We start from the raw sequence: 23,946 nt of genomic DNA on the forward strand, positions 1-23,946 counted from the left end.
TGGGAAACTGAGACTTTGTCTACACTAGCACTTTCGCCATTAAAACTTCTGTTGCTCAGGGATGTGAAAAAGCAGCTCCTGGATGACAGAAGTGTTAATGATGACGAGCACTTTTGTCAGCAGGAGCCGCTCTCATTGACATAGCTACCGCCCCTTGTTGAGGGTGGTTTTATTTTATTGCCCGGTGACGAAAAGCAGCTACACTGGTACCTTACCATGGTGTGGCTGCAACAGCACAGCTATGCCATTGCAAGGTGCAAAGTGTAGACATAGCCCAACTCAAAGCGTGGCTGCTAAATACAAGATCTGAACAGACTGTTTAGCATAAGGGGTTAACACACATTTCAAGGAGCTATTCAAGATGAAGTGGCCCATTAAGCATCCTTGAAATGTGTTACCTACTTATGCTAAGCAATCTGTTCAAATCTTGTATTTAGCAGCGACACTGAGGCCTTGTCTACACTACCAAGTTTTCTCAACAAAACTTATGTCGGCACCCAAAAGTCAACAAAACAAAAATCGCCAAAGGGTGTTCACGCTTGTTCCCTCTGTTGACGGATCATGTCCACATTGGGGGCGCCATCATTGACAGTGTGAGCAATGCGCTGTGGGCATGTATCCCACAGTGCAGCATCGTGAGATGGCGGAGCTGATCCCTGTGCATTTTGGAATTCCCTCCGAGTTCTCCCACAGCCTCCGCAGCTGCCAGGAGCAGCATCCTGAGCAGCTCTGTGAGCTCTCCACGCTGAGGAATGTCAAAGTAGCACAGCAGTCTCTCCCCCTCCCCTCCTACAACAGCAATCTGCCTGCTGCTGTGTTCCTAGTGCAGGGGGGAGGGGGAACAGGAGCATTCCAATGAGTTTGCTCTTTGTTCCCCAAAGGGATTAGCACAGGCAACACATTCAGGGTATGGCTACATTAGACATTTCAAAGCGCTGCCGCGGCAGCGCTTTGAAGTGCGAGTGTAGTCAGAGCCGCAGCGCTGGGAGAGAGCTCTCCCAGCGGTGCTTGTAAACCATATCCCTTATGGGTGTAGCGTGCAGCGCTGGGAGCCGCGTTCCCAGCGCTGCCACCCTGATTACACTGACACTTTACAGCTCTGCATCTTGCAGCGCTCAGGGGGGTGTTTTTTCACACCCCTGAGCGCGAAAGTTGCAGCGCTGTAAAGTGCCAGTGTAGCCAAGCCCTCAGCTGTTGGATACTTCCTGGAGCTTTGAAAGGGAAGGAGCGCATGCCTGCAGGGCAGCAGAGATCAAAAAACACTGAGCAGAACGATCAGGGCAGGCATTGTGGGATACTGGCGGAAGCCAGTTCTGTCTACAAAACAAACAGCAGTGTCTGCACTGGCTCTTTGTCAAAAATAAAGGAAGGGAAAAAGAAAAAAAAGTCTCTTGTAGGGGTGGAAGTTTTTTGTTGTGAAAACCAAGCATTTTTCCTGACAGAAGTCGCATTGCAGTGTGTACGCTCTCACTGTTTTGTTGCCAAAAGGCAGTTTTTGGTGACAAAACTTAGTGTAGACAAGGCCTGAGTGAGGGCAGGTCTTCATACTGATGCAGCTGCGTCACGGTGGAGTTTAAGTGAAGACACTCTTACACTGATGGGAGAGCTTCTCCTTTCAGCGTAGTTAATCCCCCTCTCCGAGAGGTGAAAGCTGTGTTTGGTGAGAGAAGCCCTCCTGTCAACACAGCGCTGTCTACACAAGGAGATAGGTCAGTATAACTAGGTCGCTCAGGGGCATGGATTTTCCACACCCCTGAACGATGTAGTTACACCGATAGAGATTTGCAGTGTAGACCTAGCCTTAGTTTCCCAGACCTGAAGAAGAGCTCTGTGTAAGCTCCAAAGCTTGTCTCTTTCTCTCTCCAACAGAGGCTGGTCCAATAAAAGACATTACCTCATCCACCTTTTCTCAGAGAATTTGTGTTAGTTACTCAAGTATTACTACCATGTAGTATTTGCTTTGTAACCACTAGGCAGTTACATATATGCCAATGAAAATAAAGCAATACAAGTTGCTCACACAAAATGTTACAGGACCAAAATAGCACCAAGACACTTCCTAGTGCCTGCTTCACTGCATTAAGCACCCCGAGTAGCAGTAGAGACTACCACCAAGAACAGAAAAGGCAGAAGGTGAAGAAGGTGCTGAGTATTCACCTCTAGTTGTTCAGGTGATATAACAGGCACCGTAATCTGTTGTTCCAGGTTCACAGGTTCCCTGAGGGTGTAGATTTGTTCATTCCCTTCCAGCACCACTTCTTCACGGAGGTTTATCCAGGTGATGTGGGAGTACTTCCTCTTTGCATCAGTTAGGTAGCTTAGCACACTTCCAATAGCCTATGGGAAATGGAAACAAAATGAAACTCCCAGCACACACATTTCAAGCTGCCCTGCACAGGGCACAATCCAGGTTTCAGTCCTGCACTCTGGTCACCTCCCCGTGTCAGAATCTCCACCACACTGCATCCTTACCTTGGAGTTGGGCTGTGCCATCCCATACACAGGCATCTTGGGGACTCTCCGGAAGTTGGCTACCCTCATTTCCTTGCCAGTGCTGAGCACATCTGGGGAGAAACGCTCATCCGCCACCTGCAGGAAACAAAAATCAGAGTAAGCTGGAGCCACAGTTTAGATGAAAGCCACATTTTCCATCTCTTGTTTCAGCTGGCACTTTTGCCATCACAGGTCTTTCCAGACAGACTCTCCCAGCTGATCACTCTCCAGCTCAGAGTAGCACTCACTGGTAAAACTGCCTCTGCCAAGAGCTTCCCACTCCCCTTCAAACACTGCCCAGGCCACTGCAATGTGCACATCTGACACAAGGGTCGGGATGGGACTGAAGTCACAGTCAGGCTCAAGATCTCAAACACTCCAAAGCTGAGGTGCACATGGATCAAGGGCTCTGGTTTGGCCCCATCAGAGTGAATTTTCAGTGTAAGCTTATGGAATCATGGGGGCGGGGGTGTTCCCTGAAGAGCGTTTGGCTCTGATATACCGTATGCGGTTCTAGAGAGGCTGAATTAAGCCTCACATGCCTATTGTATTGCCTGCGCCCTGAAAAGGGTGGGATCTGCAAGAAGATTTAAGAAGCTCACTCACTAGCACTCGCGTCCCCTTTGTTATCAGTTCCCCCGTCACTGTGAGCTCTGACAGGTTCATGTTCATCTGCAGCCTGTAGAGCTCTGGGTGCCCACACCTCCATCTGCTGAAGTTGAGGGCAAAGGCCAGGGGATACTATCAGGGAGAGAGACAGACAGACAGACATGCTTTGTTCAGGAACAGATAAATGCAAGCACTGTACTACACATACATCTTACAGGAATAGCAGCCTTACAGTTAATCCTTATAGGCAGTTCAGAAGAGGGCTGAAAGCTCACCGTTCAGGGGTTTTTTTTAAATCCCATTTCAGAGCTTCGCACAAGCTGACCCTGATATTCGCCTTCCTATTCCAGTCCAGAGCCTCAGACTCAGAGTGGTACCATACTCTATAATGGTTTTGTGAGGTGGACAAATGGGAGACAAGGAAAAGGTTTTCAAACCAATTTCATTTGAAAATTAGCCAAGATTTGATTCCATGCCCCCCAGGTGAAAAGCTAATACAGCAGTTCACTGAGTCACCACCTGGTGCCTGGGGTTCCTTCCTCAGGGAGATGAAAGGGGACTGTTTTCTCAGGGAACGTCATGTGCCATATACACAGTACGTAGTGGAAGAGGGGGTTGGGCGTCCTTTACCATTACCCCATGGATTTTACTCCTAGTAATCCATTAGAACTATACCCCCAAAATAAAACCAAGAGCATCTGAAGACACCATGAGGGGGTCAAAATCAATTTCAGGAAAGTGGCAGAAGCTGGGCTTTCCAGCATCCAGCCCCTCAGCATACCTGTTTGTTTCCAGCCACAGTGGAGCTACTGAAATGAAGTAGTGGGACGAGGGAGTGTAGGAGTAGGTTTCCCAAGGAGAGTGGGGAGAACACTCACCTGCTCATGAAGGTAGTAGTTGAAAGCAATCAAGTAGAAATAGCGCTCAAGGCTCTGCAAAGTCCTTTGAAGGAAATACTCTTTGGTGCTGTTCCCCTAGAATAAACCATAACAATGGCATTTGTGACAGACTACAGGAGATAGAGCCCATTCAATATGAAATGCAGACTTTAAATGTGACCCTAACGCTAAGACCAATGCAGAGTTTGAGTCTATGAAATGTGTTTCCCCGTAAGCTGTTTGCCTTCAAGGATGGGGGATCACTTTACACTTGTTGCTGTTTGTCTAGAAGAGAAAACTCAGTAACATGCAAACACTGGCCTATCTCAGAGACCCTATCTGAGAATGATTAAGACTTATGGCTAAGCATGCAATGTTGGACGGGATACTTGAATAGCGTATTGCCTCATGTTCCTGCATAGCTTGGGCTCTGGATAAAGCAGGAGTCTTTCCAACTGGATTCAAACTGGTTTGCTATCCTCCGTTTGGTCTGGGGCAATGCAATATCCAAATGTTAGTATGCGACTTAAAACTTTTCAAACCAGCTATAAAAAAAGAGAGGTTGTGGTGAGCTCCAGTCCTGACACCTTCCTGGGCACTTGGCTTGCAGCTAATAAGTGCAGACACTGACATCTTGTGGGAATGAGTTGATGAAAAGTGAGTGAGAGACACAGGGGTAACAATGTCATACACTATAATGCAAGCATAGAGGCTGTCTAGTGGTGTTTGCTATCATATTTGGTGAGTTTATTTCCAATTTGTTTTTATTTAATGCTTCTCTCTGATAATTTGCCAATAAAATCTGCTTTCTTTGAAGGTGACTAGAATTGCATATGTAGACTTAAGGTGAGGACAAACACTGTTGTGGTGCTTTAAAGACAAAGAGTCTGAACTGTGCTATCATCAAAGGCTAAAATCAAACGTTGGAGGGAAACAGCATGAGCACTCCATGTTAGCCAAACAACTTGAAGATCATGTTATAGCACTGTTAAGATAAGATGCCTTCTTAGAGCACTTGAAGGTCAAGTTTTTTCACACAGACACCCCAGGATCACCCAGAAGGTCACAAATATTTGATCACTAAGCAGTTAGATTGCAAATACAGATCCAGGATGTTATGGAAAATGTTCTAACATTTAGCTGTGTATTTATAAAGAGGTTTCCCTGTAATACTAGGGGAGGGAAGGAGGATTTGGCAAGTGTCACTTGGAAATCTCTGACATTATGTAATTGATTCATGAATATTTACATATTATCCATGAGAAAAATCCGGCCCTCTGTCATTTATCAAGAGACTGAGAAGCATGCTTACGCTGGAAACTCAAAACAAAGTCTGTAATGGTGGGAATATGCCAGGTTTTCATTGATGCTAGTATCAATATTAGTGCTATTTTTCCCCAGGTATTTGTTTTGTTTAATTTTCTTTATCACATTTTTAGCTCTGAGGTGAATCTCCTAACACACACACACACACACACACCACAAAAAGTTTTTGTTTTCTCTTAATTTTTTTTATATTACACACACACAAAACCTGAAGCCAGCCTCAGGTGACTAGTTTAGCAAAATTAAAAGTAGCTGAGAACCAGATTTCTCAGGGGATTGTTAGCAAAGTGTACAGCGGTCACTTCTAGGTCATCAGGTCAAAGCCAGACCAGATTTGTAATGTCAGAACCTTGCTGCCATCTAAAAGATGTTTTAATCCATTTCTTTGTTCAGTTGTCCAGATCACAAAAGCCGACACTTCATTTGACACAAGTTGACACCCATTCTAACAGTCTGAGCAGGGATGTAAGGAGTGAACATCCCCATCTCCATCCATAGGCATGGTCAGGAGTTGAGGCACACTGGCAGCAAGGTTTATGGAAGTACGTTCTGCTATCTGTGCCATACTTATTCTCTGTGGACAGCAGATTTCAGACTTCAGACTTCATTTCTATAGAGTTAGCACCTTTCAGGAACTCAAACTTTTTGGGGGTGAGAGAAACATTTCCTCTGTGTGCCAAAACTCCCCAAGAAAATGATCAGGCATATAAAAATTCACTGAGTAAGACCCCAGTTCACCAAAGCCCTTAAGCATATGCTGAAACACCACTGACTGTAACGGAGATATATTGGTTTTCACAAAATGAAGATCTGGCTCTACATCTATGTATGTAAATATCTCCTACCATCCATCTCTCACTCTCTCTGGTTTCTCTCCTTCCCCTTCTGCCCCCAAATGCAGTTCATGTCCAATAAGTACATTTTCCTTGAGACTTTCCATTGTTTAAAAGTGTTATTGCTACATTTGAACTTCAAATAAACACTCCTCTTGTTTAATTTACAGCGATCCCTGAGGGTTTATTTCCCATTGTCAGTAACGATATATACCAGTCATCTCTCTCCACAGCAAATCACTGCAGTGGGGGCTTGGCACGGGTCTCAGGTAGCTTTAGCTTTTAAAAAACAAAACTGTATCCCCCACATGGGGTAAAAAACCCATCCTCATGCCCATGCCAAAGATCAAACTAGGAAGAGGAGTTCTCCTTCAAATACCACCATCCCAAGTAATAGTAAATGGGAGCACTTCAGATTCTAGCTTTCAGTTTCTGAGTTCCAAAGCCTACCTGTCAGCAGGATGTGTCAACATTTTCTCTTTAAAACAGCAGCAGAAGAAAGCACTTGATATGTAGCTACAGCCAAACTTTCATTAAGTGATATGTACATTGTGCCTGAAACTTATAAGAATGCTCCTGCAACTGTGTATGCAAATAGGCATTTATATGCAAAAGAACCTATCTGTGCAGACAGTTCAGGTCCATATTTCTGAACACTTAGCCCCAATGGGGGACTTTTGGATCAGCCTGGCTGAGAGACCTCATCAGCAAAGCTGAACACTTGAGGCACCAATTCCCAATGCTTGTCTCTTGCTGCCTGGCCAATAGGGGCTGAGAGAGCTTCAGAGGGAGCACATTCAGCCCTTTGGTATGGAGACATACTACATGGCTCAACACTGACTCCGGAAGGTCACAAAGGAGTGATACTGACAGACTTCAAAGAGGGTCCTATTCAGTCACCCGTTGCTGGAAGGATGGTTGCAAGGACACGAAGCCTTAAGGCTGGGGAATATAAAGTGCATGAAAAAGTGGAGCAACCCTCAGGACTCAGAGGGAGATTTCTAACTCTCTGCCCTGCAGCTGAACCATGAATGAAAGATGATCTTCACCTTGTTGCTCTCTCATATTCAGCACTGTGAGGCATCTTCATTGGCTGGCCAAGAACACATGCCATGCATTACCAGAGAATGCCCACTGAGATATAGGCTACTCATATGCTGTACAACTCCTCTTTGGGCAGTGAAATATTCCAAACGCTCCTAAAAACAATGGCAGAGGAGTGGGGCGGAGGAAACCAGGATTTCAAGAATTCCTGACAAGGCTCACAAAAGTGTTATCAAACACTTTTATTGCTGAATCATAGAAATGTGGCGCTGGAAGAGACCTCAAGAGGTCAGCTAGTCCATCCCCCCATGCCAAGACAGGATCCTTACGTTTGCCTAACCTGTTCTTAAAAACCTCCAAAGATGGGGATTCCACAACCTCCCTTGGAAGCCAATCCAGAGCTTAACTATAGTTAGAAATTTTTTCCTAAAATCTAACCTCAATCTTCCCTGCTGCAGATTAAGGACATTACTTCTTGTCCTGCCTCTAGCGGACAGGAAGAACAATTGATCACCCTTCTCTTTATAACAGCCCTTAACATATTTCAAGACTTATCAGGTTCCCCCCTCAGTCTTCTTTTCTCAAGACTAAACATGCCCAGTTTTTTTAATGTTCTCTCACAGATCAAGTTCTCTAGACCATTTATCATTTTTGTTGCTCTTTGTCCATTATTTTTTTAGTGTACTGCCTAAAATGGGACACAATACTTCAGCTGAGGCCTCACCACTGCCAAGCAGAGTGTGACAATTACCTGCTATGTTTTATATATGACGCTTGTTAATACTCCTTAGAATAATGTTAGCCTTTTTTGTAACTGCGTCACATTGTTGACTTATATTCATGATCCACTATCCTCCTGGGTCCTTTTCAGCAGTATGACTACCTAGCCAGTTATTCCCTATTTTGTAGTTGTGCATTTGATTTTAACTTCCCAAGTGTAGTACTTTACACTTGTCTTTATTGAATTTCATCTTGTTGATTTTAGACCAATTCCTCAATTTATCAAGGTTACTTTGAATTTGAATACTGTCCTCCAAAGTGCTTGAAGACCCTCTCAGCTTGGTGTCATCCACAAACTATATAAGCATACCCTACCATTATCCAAGTCATTAATGAAAATATTGACAAGTAGCAGACCCAGAGCAGACCCCCTCACTAGACATCCTCCCAGTTTAACAGTAAACCATTGAGAACTACTCTTTAAGTTTGGTTTTTCAACCAGTTGCACACGCACCTTATAGTACTTTCATCTAGACCACATTTCCCTAGTTTGCTTATAAGAATGCCTCACTAAAAATCAAGATATATCATGTCTACTGCTTCCCACATCCAATAGGACAGTAACACTGTCAGAGACGGAAATTATGTTGGTGTGCATGATTTTTTTCTGCACAAATCCATGCTGAATATTGCCTAATCACCCTATTATCCTTGAGGTGCTTACAAATTGATTGTTTAATCATTTGTTCTGGTACCTTTTGAGGTATCAAAGTTAGTCTGACTGGTCTATAATTCCCTAGGGCCTCTTTGTTCCAGATCCCTAAATGGCTGCCTCAAGGATTGAACTCACAACCATGGATTTAGCAGGCCAATGCTCAAACCACTGAGCTATCCCTCCCACCAAGTTTGCTTGTCCACTGGATCAAGAATGGGATGATTGGCAGACAGTAGCTTCAGTGATAATTGAACCCAAACTAGGTACAGTCAATTCCATTTTACCGATCATTTGGCCTGGCAGTTTCAGAGGTTACTTGCCCGGTCAGGTTCTAGCTCATGCTCCTTAGTGGGAAGAAAGAAAACAAACAAACAGCCTATCCCATCCACCCCACCCAGGAAGGTGATCCTACAAATAGAGGTAGCAGCCAAGGTCCTCAGGGGACAGCCTTATAAAATGATAGTCTTCTATTAAGCCTCCCCATGAAGGATAGAACATGTAGTTTGCTGAAGAGAGGAAGTCTTAAGTGGTGGTATATGATGGTAAGTCTCCTCATATGTTGGTGTAAACCAGCAACACCACCTCTGAAGTCAATGGAGGAACACTGGTTTTACACTAAGGTGCTATATGGCTCTGATTGTGCACTCACATGTATTTGCCTCCAGCAAGTACTAACATTTCCTATTTCTGTCAATCGATCAGGAATATTTCAGCAAGAGGAAAAATAGGATGCTTTTTCTTTTTATTTCCATTATCTAGGGTTCACTCACATTGCATTGGAGTGGGAGGAGATGGTAAGATATCAGTCCCAATCAAAAGGTAGCAGAAGTGGCTTATTCCGAATACTGTAAATTACAAAGCACACCCATAAATTCAGAACAACAACAAATTAATGAAATAAAATTATAGTTCTGACTTCATCCAAGATCAGAAGGGAAGCAGAAGAAAAAGCTTTATCCCATTCTTGGTCTTCAGAGGTGCAGCAGCAGGAGTTCAAGCAGAGTGGCGGCTTAATCCTGAACACTATATTGATTCATTATGCTCTATCCAACCAACAACAGGAGCTCCCATCCCTGGCTTTAGCCACTCCTGACAACTTTCAAACACACAATTGTAAAAGGAACCACTCCTGCAGTCACCCATCAGCTAAGGATAACCCAGCAACAATAAAGAAATCACAACTATTTCCTCAGGACATAGGCAAGTCAGTGTTATTAACTGGAAATAAGGTAAAGAGCATGTCATTTACATTACAAAGTCATGAAAGCCTCCTCCCTCAGACACACCTCACTTTTTGACAGGAATAAAAACCACACTTGTGTATTTTGACACAATACCTCACCTCAGACAACTACATCAACATCTCATCAGCTGGAATGAGAATTTTCCTTCCCAAGTGTTCTCTTGGAAGAAAGGAACATTCCTTCTGTTTTCAGCATAAACCTTTGGCAAAGAAACGGTCTTCTGACTTTAGCACAATCTAATAGCATATATCATCCGTGTTTATAGTGTCTCGTTTACACCTGAATTCCACAGTACATCCTGTTTATGTCTTCAAGCACAGGAGACTTCAAAAGGAAAAATGACAGTATTTCCATCTTTCCATCCTTCTTTCTTCAATTCTTTACTCACCCGGTAACTTGCTTCTAATAAATGACAAGTTCACTATCAGGGGATGTACATTAAAGACTCCAAGGCCACAGGTAAAATGAGTATGGTTGTCTCAAATGCCCATACTATAAAGAGAACCACACCATTTGGCACAAGTGGCAGCCTCTGCTCAAGAGAATTCCAGGATTGGAAAAAGACAAGCACTACCAGAACTATGTGGGAGAAGTTAACTAAAGCACTGTATTCTCATCCACATTTTTTGAAGGAACCATAGTATTTTCTCTGTAAACTGGAAGACAGAAATCCGACATAAGAGCTGCTCCACCACCACTGCCACTCCTGCCCCCAAATCATGCTGAAGGACAGAACTCTCACTATGACACTGCCAAGAACCCCTATAAAATAGTCTGAATTACTAGAGATCGACAACACTCCGTTCACATACACCACTTTTCATTCACATTCACCACTGATTTCCAAGTACTCTATGCAAGAGGTCAGTTTTGTTATACACATGTTACAGATGGGGAAATGAGGCACAGGGAAGGTACGTGACTTGCCTAAGATCACTCAGCAAAGCAATGGTAGAGCAAGGAACTGAATCCAGGTTTCCTGAGTCCCAGTCTAGTGACTTTATCCCCTAAGTCACCCTGTGTGTGGATTTAAAAGCATGGCTCTCCTCTAAAAAGTGACTTAGTAATAAAGATCATGAGCTTCCAAGTTTATTATCTGTCAGTAATTTCCAGATGATAGGTATTCAGTTTACATGGAAAAACAGGTGCTCAATTTATAAGAAAAAGTAGATGTTTACAAAGAAAAAATGTCAGTTCTTCTCACTCCTACAGGCACAGCTGTCAGCATGAACACGAGTGTGATACAGATCACCCAGAGAAGTCAATATCCACTGGATGGGCTGACATCCTTCCTAAATTAGAGGGCAGGAAATTCTTCTTCTGCAAATAACCAAGCTACTGTTTAAAATGCTAAATGAAGCAAGGACAGCTGTCAATCTGGTGACTTTCATCAGCCCAAAATTCACTCCAATTTTTTTAAAAATAAGTACATCACCTGCACTATCCTATTTGTATTTCACCCCAAAAAAGTGCCTATTCTCTTAGTACTAGATTTTTTGTTTTTTGTTAACAAAATATGAATTATTCTCTTCAATAGGCGCCATGTTTCTGTAGTTTGGCTCCCTCCAGTACCTGAATCTGGTAATCTTCTCCAATCCCTTCCAATTTCTTCTTATACTCATAGATGGCTTCCTTCATGTCATGCATTTCAGAGCAGCAGGAAATGGCACTGTCCACCTTGGAGAGATCAAAACAGAATTCAGTAACTGAAGCCAAGAGATGAGATTTCACTCTCTCCCAGCTGTTCCTACTTAAGTCAACAAGATTCTTTTTATTGGCCACAGTTGTATCAGAACCCACAATTCCTTGCTCTAATCCATGGTCACTACTTCTGACCTTATGAGAAAGAAACTGCGACTAAGGCCAGGGCTACACTACAGACTTTTGCCAGCATTGCTATGTCAGTCAGTGCTGCAAGGTGGTGTGATCTGTGACAGACAAGCATGCAGGCAAAATCCCCTCATGCAGATGCAGCTATACCAGCAAAGCTGCGCTTTTGCTAGTATAGCTTGTTTCACCCAAGAAGGGGTTGGGGGGAGCACGCAGGAATAAGCTATGACAGCAAAACTGCAGTTTTACTGGCATAAGCTGCATTTACACTAGGAGTGTTTTGCTGGCATACGATCCCCATATTCTTATACTGGTACAGCGCTCCTAGTGTAGACATAGCCTAAAGTTTTTGAAAGTTTTACTGGCTATGTCAATTAGGGGTGTGATTTTTGCAAACACTGTCAGAGCATGGTACAGTTAGAGCAGCACAACCCCATTAGTATAGTCACAATTATACTGGTGGTGAGGTGCCTTATACCAGTACAGCTTATTGCTGTTCCCAAAACTGAACAAGCAACGTCAGTATAAACACTTTTATACTGATACTATGGGGGTTGTACTGCTCTAACTGTACCGGTACAGTTAAAGCAACAAATCTTTGACATGCCAACAAACCTTAACTCCCACCTCTGGGTCCAGAACAAACCATGTTGCAATACATGGATGTCTACTGAAATATTAGGTGGTTCCTCAGGGAGAAATGTTTACAGGCTCTGATGAAAGCTGTGCCCTGACTTCCACACAGAAGAAATAAAGCATTGGCATAAAGCCTATGAGGGGGCTGAGGAACTAGGAAATGCCAGCAGATTCCTCCCCACATAGCACCTATAACATGGCAGTGCCCCATATTCTCTGAAGAGGAACGCATTACACTAGCTGTCTATAGCTAAAGAGCACAAGGAGAGGATGAAATAGTGACATAAGCATCTCAAACTCCAGTAGATCCATATTGTGCTGGGACTGGCAGCTAAAGTTATCAGTGACCCCTTTGTCTTTGCCATAAGTGTCCCACTATGGGATTGTTTTACACTCAGTACTATACCAGAGCCCCTGGCCACTCAATAGAGGTAATTTTAAATCCTAATTGTTACTGACATCATATTATGAAGCTGAACACATAGGGAACGTGCAGGGGGAAATCCAAGATTTTGTGCTGCAGGACGCATCCCTTCCACACAAGGGATGCATACCTTCCTGAGGGCCACCAGCATGAGATATACCTACACATGTAACCATAGCCACAGACACACACTTACCTCCTCAACGATTTGTTGGCCTTTTGGTACCATGTCAATAAAGTTCTGAATAACCTGAAATCGGTCCCTTGACAAAGTATTAGCAGGATGTGGAAGGCTGTAAATACGGGAGGAAAGAAACAGAGTAAGTTTGAAGTTACAGTAACGTTCATCTCTTCTGTCTCTCCTTTTGCTTTTCTTTTACATTTATGCCAGTTTAAGATCTTAGAGGAAACTATCCTGTTTCACATAATTCATCCAATCATTCTAGTATCCAGTAGGCAAGATAGTGGACAGTAGCTGAGCTTACAAGTGTCTTCCATTTTGAAAGGTTCTAATAGTTTGCTCTATGCTGAAAATAGGGAAATGCTGAGAGAGAGAGAGAGAGAGAGAGTTCTGATTCCAGAAAGCTGCATTCTGTATTTCAAATGCCTTTGGATTAAAGGGATATGATCCATCCATTTGATTGTACTATTTTTATATTATGTATATTTAGAATCCCTTTCCCATGAGCACGCTGTCTATAGTCTTCATTTTTGTTTTCCTCCAGGATGCGTGTTGGCAGGTAATCATCCTAGGCTATTTTGAAGACAGCTGTCAGAGTCTACACGGATAGCTTAACCTCAGAGTCTGAGCTGCTGCCACCTGCAAGCCTTCCTCAGAAAGACAGGAGAAACTGCTCCTGGAGAAGCTACAGATAAGGGTATGGTGATGTTCAACCCTAACGCGGCTTTCTCAGGAGTGGCCCAGAGAGGGGAGTGTATTGTAAATGGCCCGGGAGCTCCTATTCACTGTGGTGTATAAGCTGATAGAACACAAGAGTAAATGAGGCACTGAGCAGAAGGTGATGTTGTTGGGAATAGCCCTCCACACCTCTACAAGAGCTCTATTGCTGGGCGCGCTCTCCACCCTCCCAAATATGTTAATGAAGGGGGCCCCAGGCCCAAAATGACATTTAATAGGAATATAATAAAATCATCAATACCTTTACTCACATTCCAGTCTCTAATACAGAGATCAGAGCACCAACTCTCCTAGTGCACTCTCTGTGGATAGAGTGAATGAGACAGACTGTGCCTGGCTTCTGGAGCAGGTCATGTCAGGAGAAAGACCAAGAATGGAATAGCTGTGGTGCAGTGGCTGAACTGAGCCTGTAGTCAGCCTGTCTCTTTTCGGAGAGATCACACTTTGGCCAGGTCTACACTATGGAATTACTTCAGTATCACTACATCGCTCAGGGGTGTGAAAAATCCCCACACACCCGAGCAATGCAGTTATAGCAACCTACGCACCGATGTAGACAGCACGATGTCAGTGGGAGGGTTCTCCCGCGGATGTAGCTACCGCATCTTGCAAAGGTGGATTAACTACGCTGATGAGTTAACTCTATCCTGTTGGCACAGAGCGTCTTCACGAAAACGCTACACCTGTGCAGCCGCAACATTGAGTGTAGACCTGCCCTCACACTGTCACACAATCAAAATCACAAAGGTTTGAAAAGGGCCCTGCCCCTTGCAGAAAAAATTTTTTACAAAAGAATTGATGAAAATTTCTACAGCAATTCAATCCTTCCTGTAAAAAGCACCCTCAATACATGCACCTTTAGCAATTAACATGCGAGGGTTGTTCTTAAATACAAGTTCGTTATTTAAGAAGCTCTGGTACTAAAGGAAGCCCTCAGCACTCTCCTCTCCATTTCATTCCACCAGCTATCTAAAAGGAGAGAGGGTGAAGGCATGCTTACTCTTGTTTCTGTGCTGCCCCCTTGCGATGATAAAGCACCAGAGTGCCTAAGACCATGGCGAGGTTGGTCCTGCCAACGCCAGTCTGACAGCTGAAGAGTAAAGCAGGAGGCAGTCTGCTGGGGTCCTGGAGCAGGAGCAGGTTTGGACTCTCCTATAAATGAGATAGAGACAAATGTAACATCTCTCACACAGATCATCATAAAATGCTTCACAGTGAATACATTCAAGCAGCAAGGAGACTACAGTACGCAGCTCAGTATTTATAAGACAAACATTAAAATAATATTACTTGGTACTTCCATAGTTCCATCTTGAGATCTCAAAGATCATTACAAAGGGAGTTCAATATCATCGTCATCATTTTCACATAGGGAAACAAGGGGACACAGAAATTAAATGACTTGGGTCACACTCACACTCTGGGTGGGTCAGTGTCAGAGCTGGGACCAGAACTCAGGGTATGTCTACATTTGAGCTGGGAGGTGGGATTCCCAGCTTGTATAGACATACCCCTGCTAGTTCTGCTTGAGTTAGTGCCTAAATCAGCAGCGTGTCTGCAGCCACACAGGCAGCTTCTTGGAATAGCTGCCCAAGTATATACCCAGGGGACTGTATTCTGGCGACTAGCCCATGCCGTCACAGACACGGCTATTTCTAGGCACTAGCTCAAGCACAGCTAGCACGGGTACATCTACATGAGCTGGAAATCACACCTCCCTGCTCAAAAATAGATGTACCCTCAGATTGCCTGACTCAGTCTTGTGCTTTGACTACTAGACCATGTCACCTTCCTGGACTCTGTAGCTCTCAGAGTTTGAGTTAAAGATGAACTCAAAAGCACAGTTTTGCAGACAGCAACTGAGTGGATGGAAACTGGGATGGTTAGAGAGCAAAAAGGATCTATTCGTTCCCTGAAAGTACATCTGGGGACAAATACCAATCACCAGAGGATTCCTGAAATGGGATCTGAGCATGTGGGAAGTCACTAAAGCACAGAATAACAAATAGAAAGGCACAAGGTTAACCACAGAGGATGTTTTGCCATTTTAGCTGCTTATTTTGCATGGTTAACTACTTCCATGAGGGAATGAGACAGTGCATAAGGATTGCTCACAAACATAGGATGGTGCCTTCTAGCATCAAAATCTATGAACACAGAATCACAGAACTGGAAGGGACCTCGAGAGGTCATCTAGTCCAGTCCCCTGCACTCAAGGCTGGACAAAGTATTATCTAGCATGTAACTTCACCAAAAATAAGACACATACCTAAGACCGCATAGAAGAAAATCAGAAAACAAAATCAGTGGCTTTGCCGGGCAGATAATACAGAAGTGTGCTGTGAGAGAAGTGTTAAATGACAGAGGCAGAGTTTTGCCATGAGATGTGAACTGCCCCCTTTTGATGCTATTTGACTGGACACCCACTGCTTCTCCCTTCCTACTGATGCTCACATTATTAAACTTAAGGGGTGAAATCCTGGCCTCACTGCAGCAAATGGCAATGAACTGTTTCCCAAACATTTCCTTGGCAAATCTCACAAGGAAGCTCCCCTTGGAATTTGATTTAGCTTATAAAGGAGCAAGGAAGCAAAGAAGAAACAAATGGGATAGATGGGTTGGCTAGGAAAGTTTCAAACTAATGTAGACTCTTAAAAAAAAAAAAAGAGCTTAGGATACTCTGGGAAAGATTCCAGTGCAGTGTACGTGTAATGGTCAATTCTGAAAATGTAGAAAAATCCTTTATGACATGGGTGACTAGTAACTGCTGATAGCAAGATGGCACAATTTAAAGATTATGGTGGTATGCAGCAGGGTTCAAGGCAGGTACTCATGAGACAAAGGTGTTTTGGTTTCTAGCGCTACTTTTGATGTCATGTTTTACAATACTATGTAATAGCAGATGGAGACTATTCTAAAAGAGAGCTACATGTGACAAAAACTGAGATTCTATGCCTTGCACATGCATTAAAAATTTTAAGAATGTTGTCCTGATATATGGCTAGCATTAAGGCTAATTTGTATGTTGCTGACACTTGAAATTCTTTTTTAAAAAATGTATCAGGAAGTAGCCGTGTTAGTCTGTAGCCACAAAAACAACAAGGAGTCTGGTGGCATCTTAAAGACTAACAGATTTATTTGGGCATAAGCTTTTGTGGATAAAAAACCTCACTTTTTCAGATGCAGGAAAAAAAAAAAGAGCACTCTCAGAAATTCTTATGCATTCTGTCATTTGCTTCTTTGGTGTGCTCACTATTACCTTAGAATAAAGTGCCAGAATCAGTCTTGTGAATAAATATAACCGCAACACAACCGCATACAGATTTATAATTACAACAAAACCAAGTGAGGTTTTGATAGAAAAATAATCCATCTTTATTTGAATAAAAACACTGGAGGGAAGTCCTATCCCTTGTTCATATTCCCAAACACTAAGATAACAAATAATTTATATTAGCACACTAGATGCACAAACAGAGAGCTGTCCCTTAGGTCTGTAATACCAAGGACAGATAGTGGTGTGATCATCTTAGACCAGGTTTATCTCCTCTATCACCAATGACTTTCTGTTTGGCTTTGGGAGCAGAGCAAATCTATTGCATCTCTCCACCAGACACCAGGTTCTCCTTAGCAGCCCAATTTTTGGACACCTATTGTGTTGCTCAGTCACTTCAATTATACTTGACCTGCTTGCTTTATGGCTTAAGCCTTCAATTTCTTTTTTCATGTTAGTTTTTGTTACACTAAAGTGCAGGGAACAAACACTACCTAACTGAATGTTTGTTGAGGATTTCTGGAACAACGTAAGCCATATGATATTTTTGCCGCAGTACAGAAAAAGAATTAAATCTACTAGGCCAGTCTTACCCCTGGCGTAATTTCACTGGAGTCAGTGGAATTACAACAGATTAATTGTACCCCTAGCTTTTAAAGTGCAACAAATATGCTATACCTTTCAATACCTCACTGTATACAATACAGTATAGCATACCTTCCAATACCCACTGTACACAATATGCATACTTTCCAAACCATCTAATACCATCTAATACCCTACTCTGTATACAGTATTTTCAAAGCTTGTAATTTATAAGCCCCTATTAAGTATCCATGTATTGTAATAGAAATAATATTGATGTAGCCATCCATGTAACACTCAGCCACTGCAGGGGTGGGTGCAGTAAGCTGACCCAGGATCTCTGCACACCTGTTGTGTACTTTGCACCTGGGGGAGAGAGCAGCTAACACCACTTTGTCCTTGTCCTTTCTTGGCAAACTCTTTGCAGTGAAAACATTACCATCAATGCTACTTTCTGTATTTCTAATGTAAGCTGGAAGTGGCTCTCTTGTTACATAGCAAGACCACCAAAATACTACTATAGGAATAGGACACATACGCTGTAGACCTACAGAAACCAGAGTGCTAAAGCAAACAAACCATCTGACCTATCCAAACTTCTTCAATGAAAAGACTTTACACATGAAATAAGGTGCCACCTCGGAACGTGCTGCTAAGGGCACAGCGTGAAAGGAGGCCATCAGCTAAACATGCTGTACAGCTCTTGCAGCACTAGATACAAATCACACCCCCAGCAAAAACAGGAGAGGGGTTTGTGGCTGTCAGAGGAGCCTAGAGTCAGCAACCGCTTCTGTCTCAAGGCTAGGAGAGAGGGTGAATAATGAAAACCAAAAGACACATTGCTGGAAAACACACTCATAGCCCTGCTTGCTATACAATAGAGCAATTTCCCTCTTTAAAGCCTATACCTGAGGGAAGACTAGAATGTGGAGATATGACATTGACCCACCCTGTCTAGACTAGGAAATAGGTTGTATTGAAAAACGTGATAATTCAAGCATGTTCGCAAACACGTTTTTAAACACTGCCTATTTTCCAAGTTTAAACCTGCCCATTCAGAAGAGGGGCAAGGAAACAAGGAAGGGGCACTGGGCATGTTAGAAAGTCCCAGTTCAAACCACTTGAGCATCCAACCAGAGAGCTCAAGCAGTTACACCCCATCCCAGAGAACTCATCTGGCCCATGGCCTTGAGCTGCTCTTGTCAACCCCAATAGTAGGGGCCTTAGCAAGCTGAAGTTCACTTGCCTGCAGACACGATGGCATGAACAGAAAATCCCTGGGAATTGTGGTCCTACCATATTTAATCCTAAGGGATTGATCATGTAAGGGAGGAAATCCAGAGTATTTTAATTCTGACTTGGATTCTGGGATGACAATGGAGTGAGCAAGCGTTCACTCTTGGGCCACCACTAGATACACAGACTCTACTCCACTCTTTTCCTACAAGCCAGAGAGGTGCTCAGCGCTTCTCTTTGATTCAGTCAGATGTCTGCCCATCCATCCAGGCCACATGGCTGTTTCCTTGCTACTGCCACCCCACCCTACCAGACTCCCAGCCCTGGCCTATGCTGCCCATGATCCCCACAATCATCCCCAGTGTTCCCAGCATCCCTCCCCCCCCCCCACTTCCCCCTGAGCCCTCCAATTTTGCCCCATCACTGCAAGAAAGACACTCACCAGAGCAGGGCACTACCTAAGCATAGCTGTGACTCTCCACTCCCTCTGGAATGTGCCCCCTACCAGCCATCTGGGGCATGAATGCTCACATACCCCTCCCTAGCTTCGCCCCTGCTTTATGACATGGTCACGCTGACAGTTACAGTCTCTCTATGATGAGCATAAAACAAAAACAAACTAGGCAAGTCAGAGTGTTTGATCTTTGGAACTCTTCTAGCACAAGTCTCCTGATTTTCAGGGCAGAGCATAAGGCCCATCTCAGTTCTCAACCTTTTGTCATAGATGCTGTTTGGGAGAATGTTGGGGGGTTTTGTTTGTTTGTTTGAATTATTACAAAAGCTGCAGAAATTAGGTCCTCTCTGCATCACAGCTGATGTCTGCACATTGAGTTGTTATTATTAGGTGCATTTTATAAATTAGATTAATAAAATATGAATACACTCAAAGTAAATCAGCTGAACTAGGAAGTGCAGAAATAGCATTTCTACCAAGTAAAGCAGCCATCTTGTGCTCTGGGTCTCAAGTAGGGAATGTCTTCACTGGGACCAAAAATCATTTCTGAAGAGAAAAAGCAAATTCCCCAAACCATCTTGAAATTTTCACATCCCCGTTCCTGCCTTTTGGCCTCTTCACACTCTCTAATTAGCCTGTGAAGTAATTAAAGCAAATGAGAGCGCTCAGTTCTTCACCTGCTTTGTGCTGCTTATTACCATGGAATTATGATGTGCTCTCAGTGAGATCCAACCTCAGGTCAACCCTGAGGTTTCAAGGGTGGATCACTCCAAAATTGCCCAGTACTGTATGCTCACCCTGAAGCTCTAGCTGTGCCCACTAGTGGTGGATTAGCCACTGGCCCAATGGGCCTATGCCCAGGAGCCCTAGCCAATTGGGGAGCTCTGAAAAAAAATAGGCACCCCCACATCTGGCTTGCTCCTCCCTGCCTGGCACTCCTCCGCACCGGGCGGGCAGAGTGGGGCAAGCCCCCACACTCCGACCCTGCTCCCCGGCAGGAGTCGGGGGGGGGGGGAGCTGCAGGTGAAAGGAGTTGGGGAGAGGCCCCCACTGGCTCTGGCCCAAGGCCCCACAAAGTCCTAATCTGCCCCGGTGCCCACGGTTGGAAACGGGATACGAGGTTAGATTCGTCTGACAGAGTGTGATAGAATACACCCTTTTATTCACACCCTACACAGTATTGTAATAATCTTTGTAGAAGATATGCTTTGTGAGATATCATTTGAAGCCTAATAATTCACTGAACAATAACGTGACGTTGAAATGTATGTCGTAATATTATATATAAAGTTAAACAAACTGAAATGTGTGTGTTTACCAAACAAACCTAGATAAACCAATTTCTCAAAGACAAAAGAAGATGATGCCTCTAGCCAGGCGTCATCAAAGTTGATGGGCAATCACCTATCAAGCAGCCGTTCTTTGGTGGTGGTTGGGGGACGGGCGGGCAAGGAACAAATAGATCTGCATCTTAGCAAACAACAGCATGAAATCTCTTTCACCACGAGTCTCCAACTTCACACCGGGAATGAACTTTACCTAAGTTAGGAAAATGCATTTCAAAGGGGGACTGGACTATAACAGTGAGGGACAAAAACACTCCAAGGTCTCTCCCGCTCTCTCTTTCACCTAAGAAAACAAAAGAAACAGCCTTTTGACTTTGCGAGCAGATCCTTGCCTGAGAATTCAATCAGCAATGTTACTGGGAACGTGTGGTAAGGGACCTCACCTTGAACCAAGTCTAATTTGTTAAGTTTTAGTAGTAGGAAGGATTTTACCTTTATTTCTCTTGTAACTTTTTCTGATTTTAATGCCTTACATTTGTTCTCACTTAAAACCTATCTTCTTGTAGTTAAACACATTTGTTTTATTCTTTAATCAAGGCTATTCCAAGGTTGTGAAGTGGGTGGGGAATTCCATTTAGGGTGGCAAACTGTTGTATCTTTAGAGGGGTAATGGACGTAATATATCTGGACTGTCCAAGAGAGGCTGGACAATGCAGTACACACAATTTGGAGGAAAACCCGAGACTGAGAGTGTGTTTGGGTCACCTTACAAGTGGTAACCCAGGCTGGTGGAAGCTAGTGTGTGTCTGATGTATGGCTGGCAATCTGCAGCTATACACAGACACTGAGGGTGTTACCTGAGTGCTGGAAGGCTTTTATGAGTGGCCAAGGGGGGGAGACAGAAAGCATTGAGAGACACCCAAATTTGCCAGGCATGGGTGAGACAGCCCCTCACTGGTCTTGATTGCACCATGCAGAATGTCATACTGAGTACAACAGCTCCTAATTTACAGGACTGATGAGAATTAAGCAGGAGTAAGTGATTAAGTGAGCTTTAGTCCAAAAGAAGCTACCATACCTGGGTCAAGACATCTGGAGACATTCTATCCAAATTACAAACAGCAGAGAAATTAATAGCTAAAGTAAATGGTCTAGGGAGAAAAAAAGGCAGAGTGGGAGGTGATGGAGGCAAAGAGAAAATAGATTTTGTATTTCATTTGGTCTTATGGGAACAAGAAGCACTTAGAGCTCTCTGCATACAAAAATGGTGAGGTTTCCAACCAGTTGAGCATGCACTGTGCTACATCCAGCTCCAAAAAAGACAGAGCAAAAAGGAGAATGTGTGAAAGAACATGAAGCAAGATGGAAACAGTTTTGGAAGAACACAAGCCCTCAGCGTGCACCTCAAACAGGAAGGAGCTAAGACAAACACAGGTTGCAGTTTTTCTAATACACTGCGTCAGAGGAAAAACATATATGACTACATCTGAAGCAAAATGAATTCAAAGCAACTGTTTATCATTTAGGATTGAGACAATTTGAGTCTCAACAAAAAAAAAAAAAAAAAAATCTCACTCTAAAGCAGATTTTGGTACCAAGAAAGCATTAGTGACATTTTCATTGGTTCCTAGAAAAAAGCTTTGTTCCACTCTCCTTAAATCCTACTGAAATAAAAAATTCTTATTTGAAATTCACACAAAATATACACTTTTTCCTAGGGGCTAGTGCTCTGTATAGCCACACACAGGGGTTGGGCCAGGCAAAAGATGAGTGGTTATTTGTGTGTGAGAGTTCTCTGGTGAGAAGTGCCAGAACAGCAGCCCTGAAGACTCAATCCCTGAGTTTATCCATGGAAGAGGTACAGCCCAAGCAATAGCAGCAGGCTTCCCCTGCAATGTCCCACCAACATACCTCACCTTCAACCTGAAGAGACCACCTCTAAGGACCACTCTCCCCACCATAGTGCAAAACATAGCAAAGGCCATTGTTAACCAGGAACAGAACTAAGGCCTCCAACTCAATTCAGAGGCCAATGAACAGCCACAAGACCACTATGAATCCAAGCCAGATGTGCATCAGTAATGAAGAGTATCCCAAACATGATTTTTATACCCCAAGTTATTTTAAGCATTGTAAGAGCCCCAGAGGCAAACCACCACTCCTGAGAACTTTGCGATAAAGAGCCAGAGTGCTGTGCTCTTGGCATCTCACACACACTGCACTTGTGTGTCAGAGCTTGGATCAATCCCATCAGTAACTACGGAAACCACTTTGGGACTGGATTCGATCCAGCTGTGCCATATTGTTGCTCACCATGACAGGTGCTCCTTCCTGTACCACAGGGGTTCAGCACTGTATTTCTGGCCAGCTACCACAAAGCTAGAAGTTTCGAAAGAAGTTTAAAAATAGACACACACGCTTGTGGATCTGGAGTTGTGGCAATTAACGTTAAACCTATTCAATAAGTGCACATTAAGCAGGCAATTGGGCTTCTGCTTAACACATTTGATCTCAGGGAAACCTTTGCCCTAACCCAGGCTCAGCCACTGGCTCATCGTGTGCCCTTCACCAAGTCATTTGCCTCCCCCTTAAGCCCTATCTCAGGAGGGAACCTGGCTAAAAAAAAAATAAAACAAAAACAGGAACCTCACTAAAAATTAGATGTTGCATCTGATCCAAGTAGCTTCTCTGGGGGCAAATAAACAACAAGCAGGTGGCAGTTAGTGAAGGAATTTCTGCTAGCATGACCACAAAGACTACCAGCAGCAATCTGATATTTTAACTCTAACTGCCTCCATGCTGCTAATGTGAGACACCTTATAGGTTCCACAGTCTGCAGTCCTTACCCTGAGGAAACTGGTGAAAGCATCAAACTGTGCTTCTAGAGGTGCCCCATCCACAGGCAATGGCAGCCGATGGTACCTGCCAAACACAGTGAAACGACATTCATCAGGATGTGAGCAAAACGCCAGTCACTGAAAATAAGCAGATTTTCCACTTTAATAAAGTTCTAGAACATAGACAACTGGAAATGCTGCCTTCTGATGTGTGTGAGGGCCTCACTTAAAAGAAGAAATGATGTAAAAAGAACGACGCATTCAGTAATTGTCACTGCGGTTCTAAATTTAGAAGAGGATTATCAACTTGTTTTGGGGGATCTTTCATGGTTTTAAAAGTAGAGTGCTTCTGCCATTCATCCTTTGGGTGGAGAACAGCCTGGTTTTATGGGGGAAGGAGAAATGCACATCCATGTTGGGGGTTCTGTGAGTCTCCTTCCCTTCCTTCACACCTCTCAGCCTTGAGGCTGCATTACAGTTCTCATTCTTCCAATAGGGTGGCCTGGACAGAACTTCCCATCAGTGTTGCTCTCCAACTGGACAGAAGGGCTCTTCCTTCCTTTCCTCTAACCAGAGTCCAAGTATACATGTTGAAACTACAGA

General features: G+C 43.7%; 1 protein-coding gene across 5 annotated transcripts in view; it reads right to left on the minus strand.

The window, feature by feature from the left end:
* Positions 1–23,946, minus strand: part of PALD1 (phosphatase domain containing paladin 1) — a 195,616-nt gene that overhangs the window by 88,089 nt on the left and 83,581 nt on the right. For 4 of the 5 annotated variants that reach the window (XM_032782734.2, XM_032782736.2, XM_032782733.2 and 1 more), the window contains exons 7-14: positions 23,353–23,428; positions 14,672–14,823; positions 12,949–13,045; positions 11,435–11,539; positions 3,981–4,076; positions 3,100–3,234; positions 2,473–2,589; positions 2,158–2,337 (exon numbers count right to left, since the gene is read on the minus strand). In XM_032782734.2, the coding sequence (XP_032638625.1) occupies positions 2,158–2,337; positions 2,473–2,589; positions 3,100–3,234; positions 3,981–4,076; positions 11,435–11,539; positions 12,949–13,045; positions 14,672–14,823; positions 23,353–23,428 (958 nt within the window). The remainder of the gene's footprint in view (positions 1–2,157; positions 2,338–2,472; positions 2,590–3,099; positions 3,235–3,980; positions 4,077–11,434; positions 11,540–12,948; positions 13,046–14,671; positions 14,824–23,352; positions 23,429–23,946) is intronic. The other variant, XM_075072629.1, reaches the window with a different exon arrangement.

Source organism: Chelonoidis abingdonii, chromosome 15 (assembly GCF_003597395.2).
Source record: "Chelonoidis abingdonii isolate Lonesome George chromosome 15, CheloAbing_2.0, whole genome shotgun sequence".
Classification (NCBI taxonomy): Eukaryota; Metazoa; Chordata; order Testudines; family Testudinidae; genus Chelonoidis; species Chelonoidis abingdonii.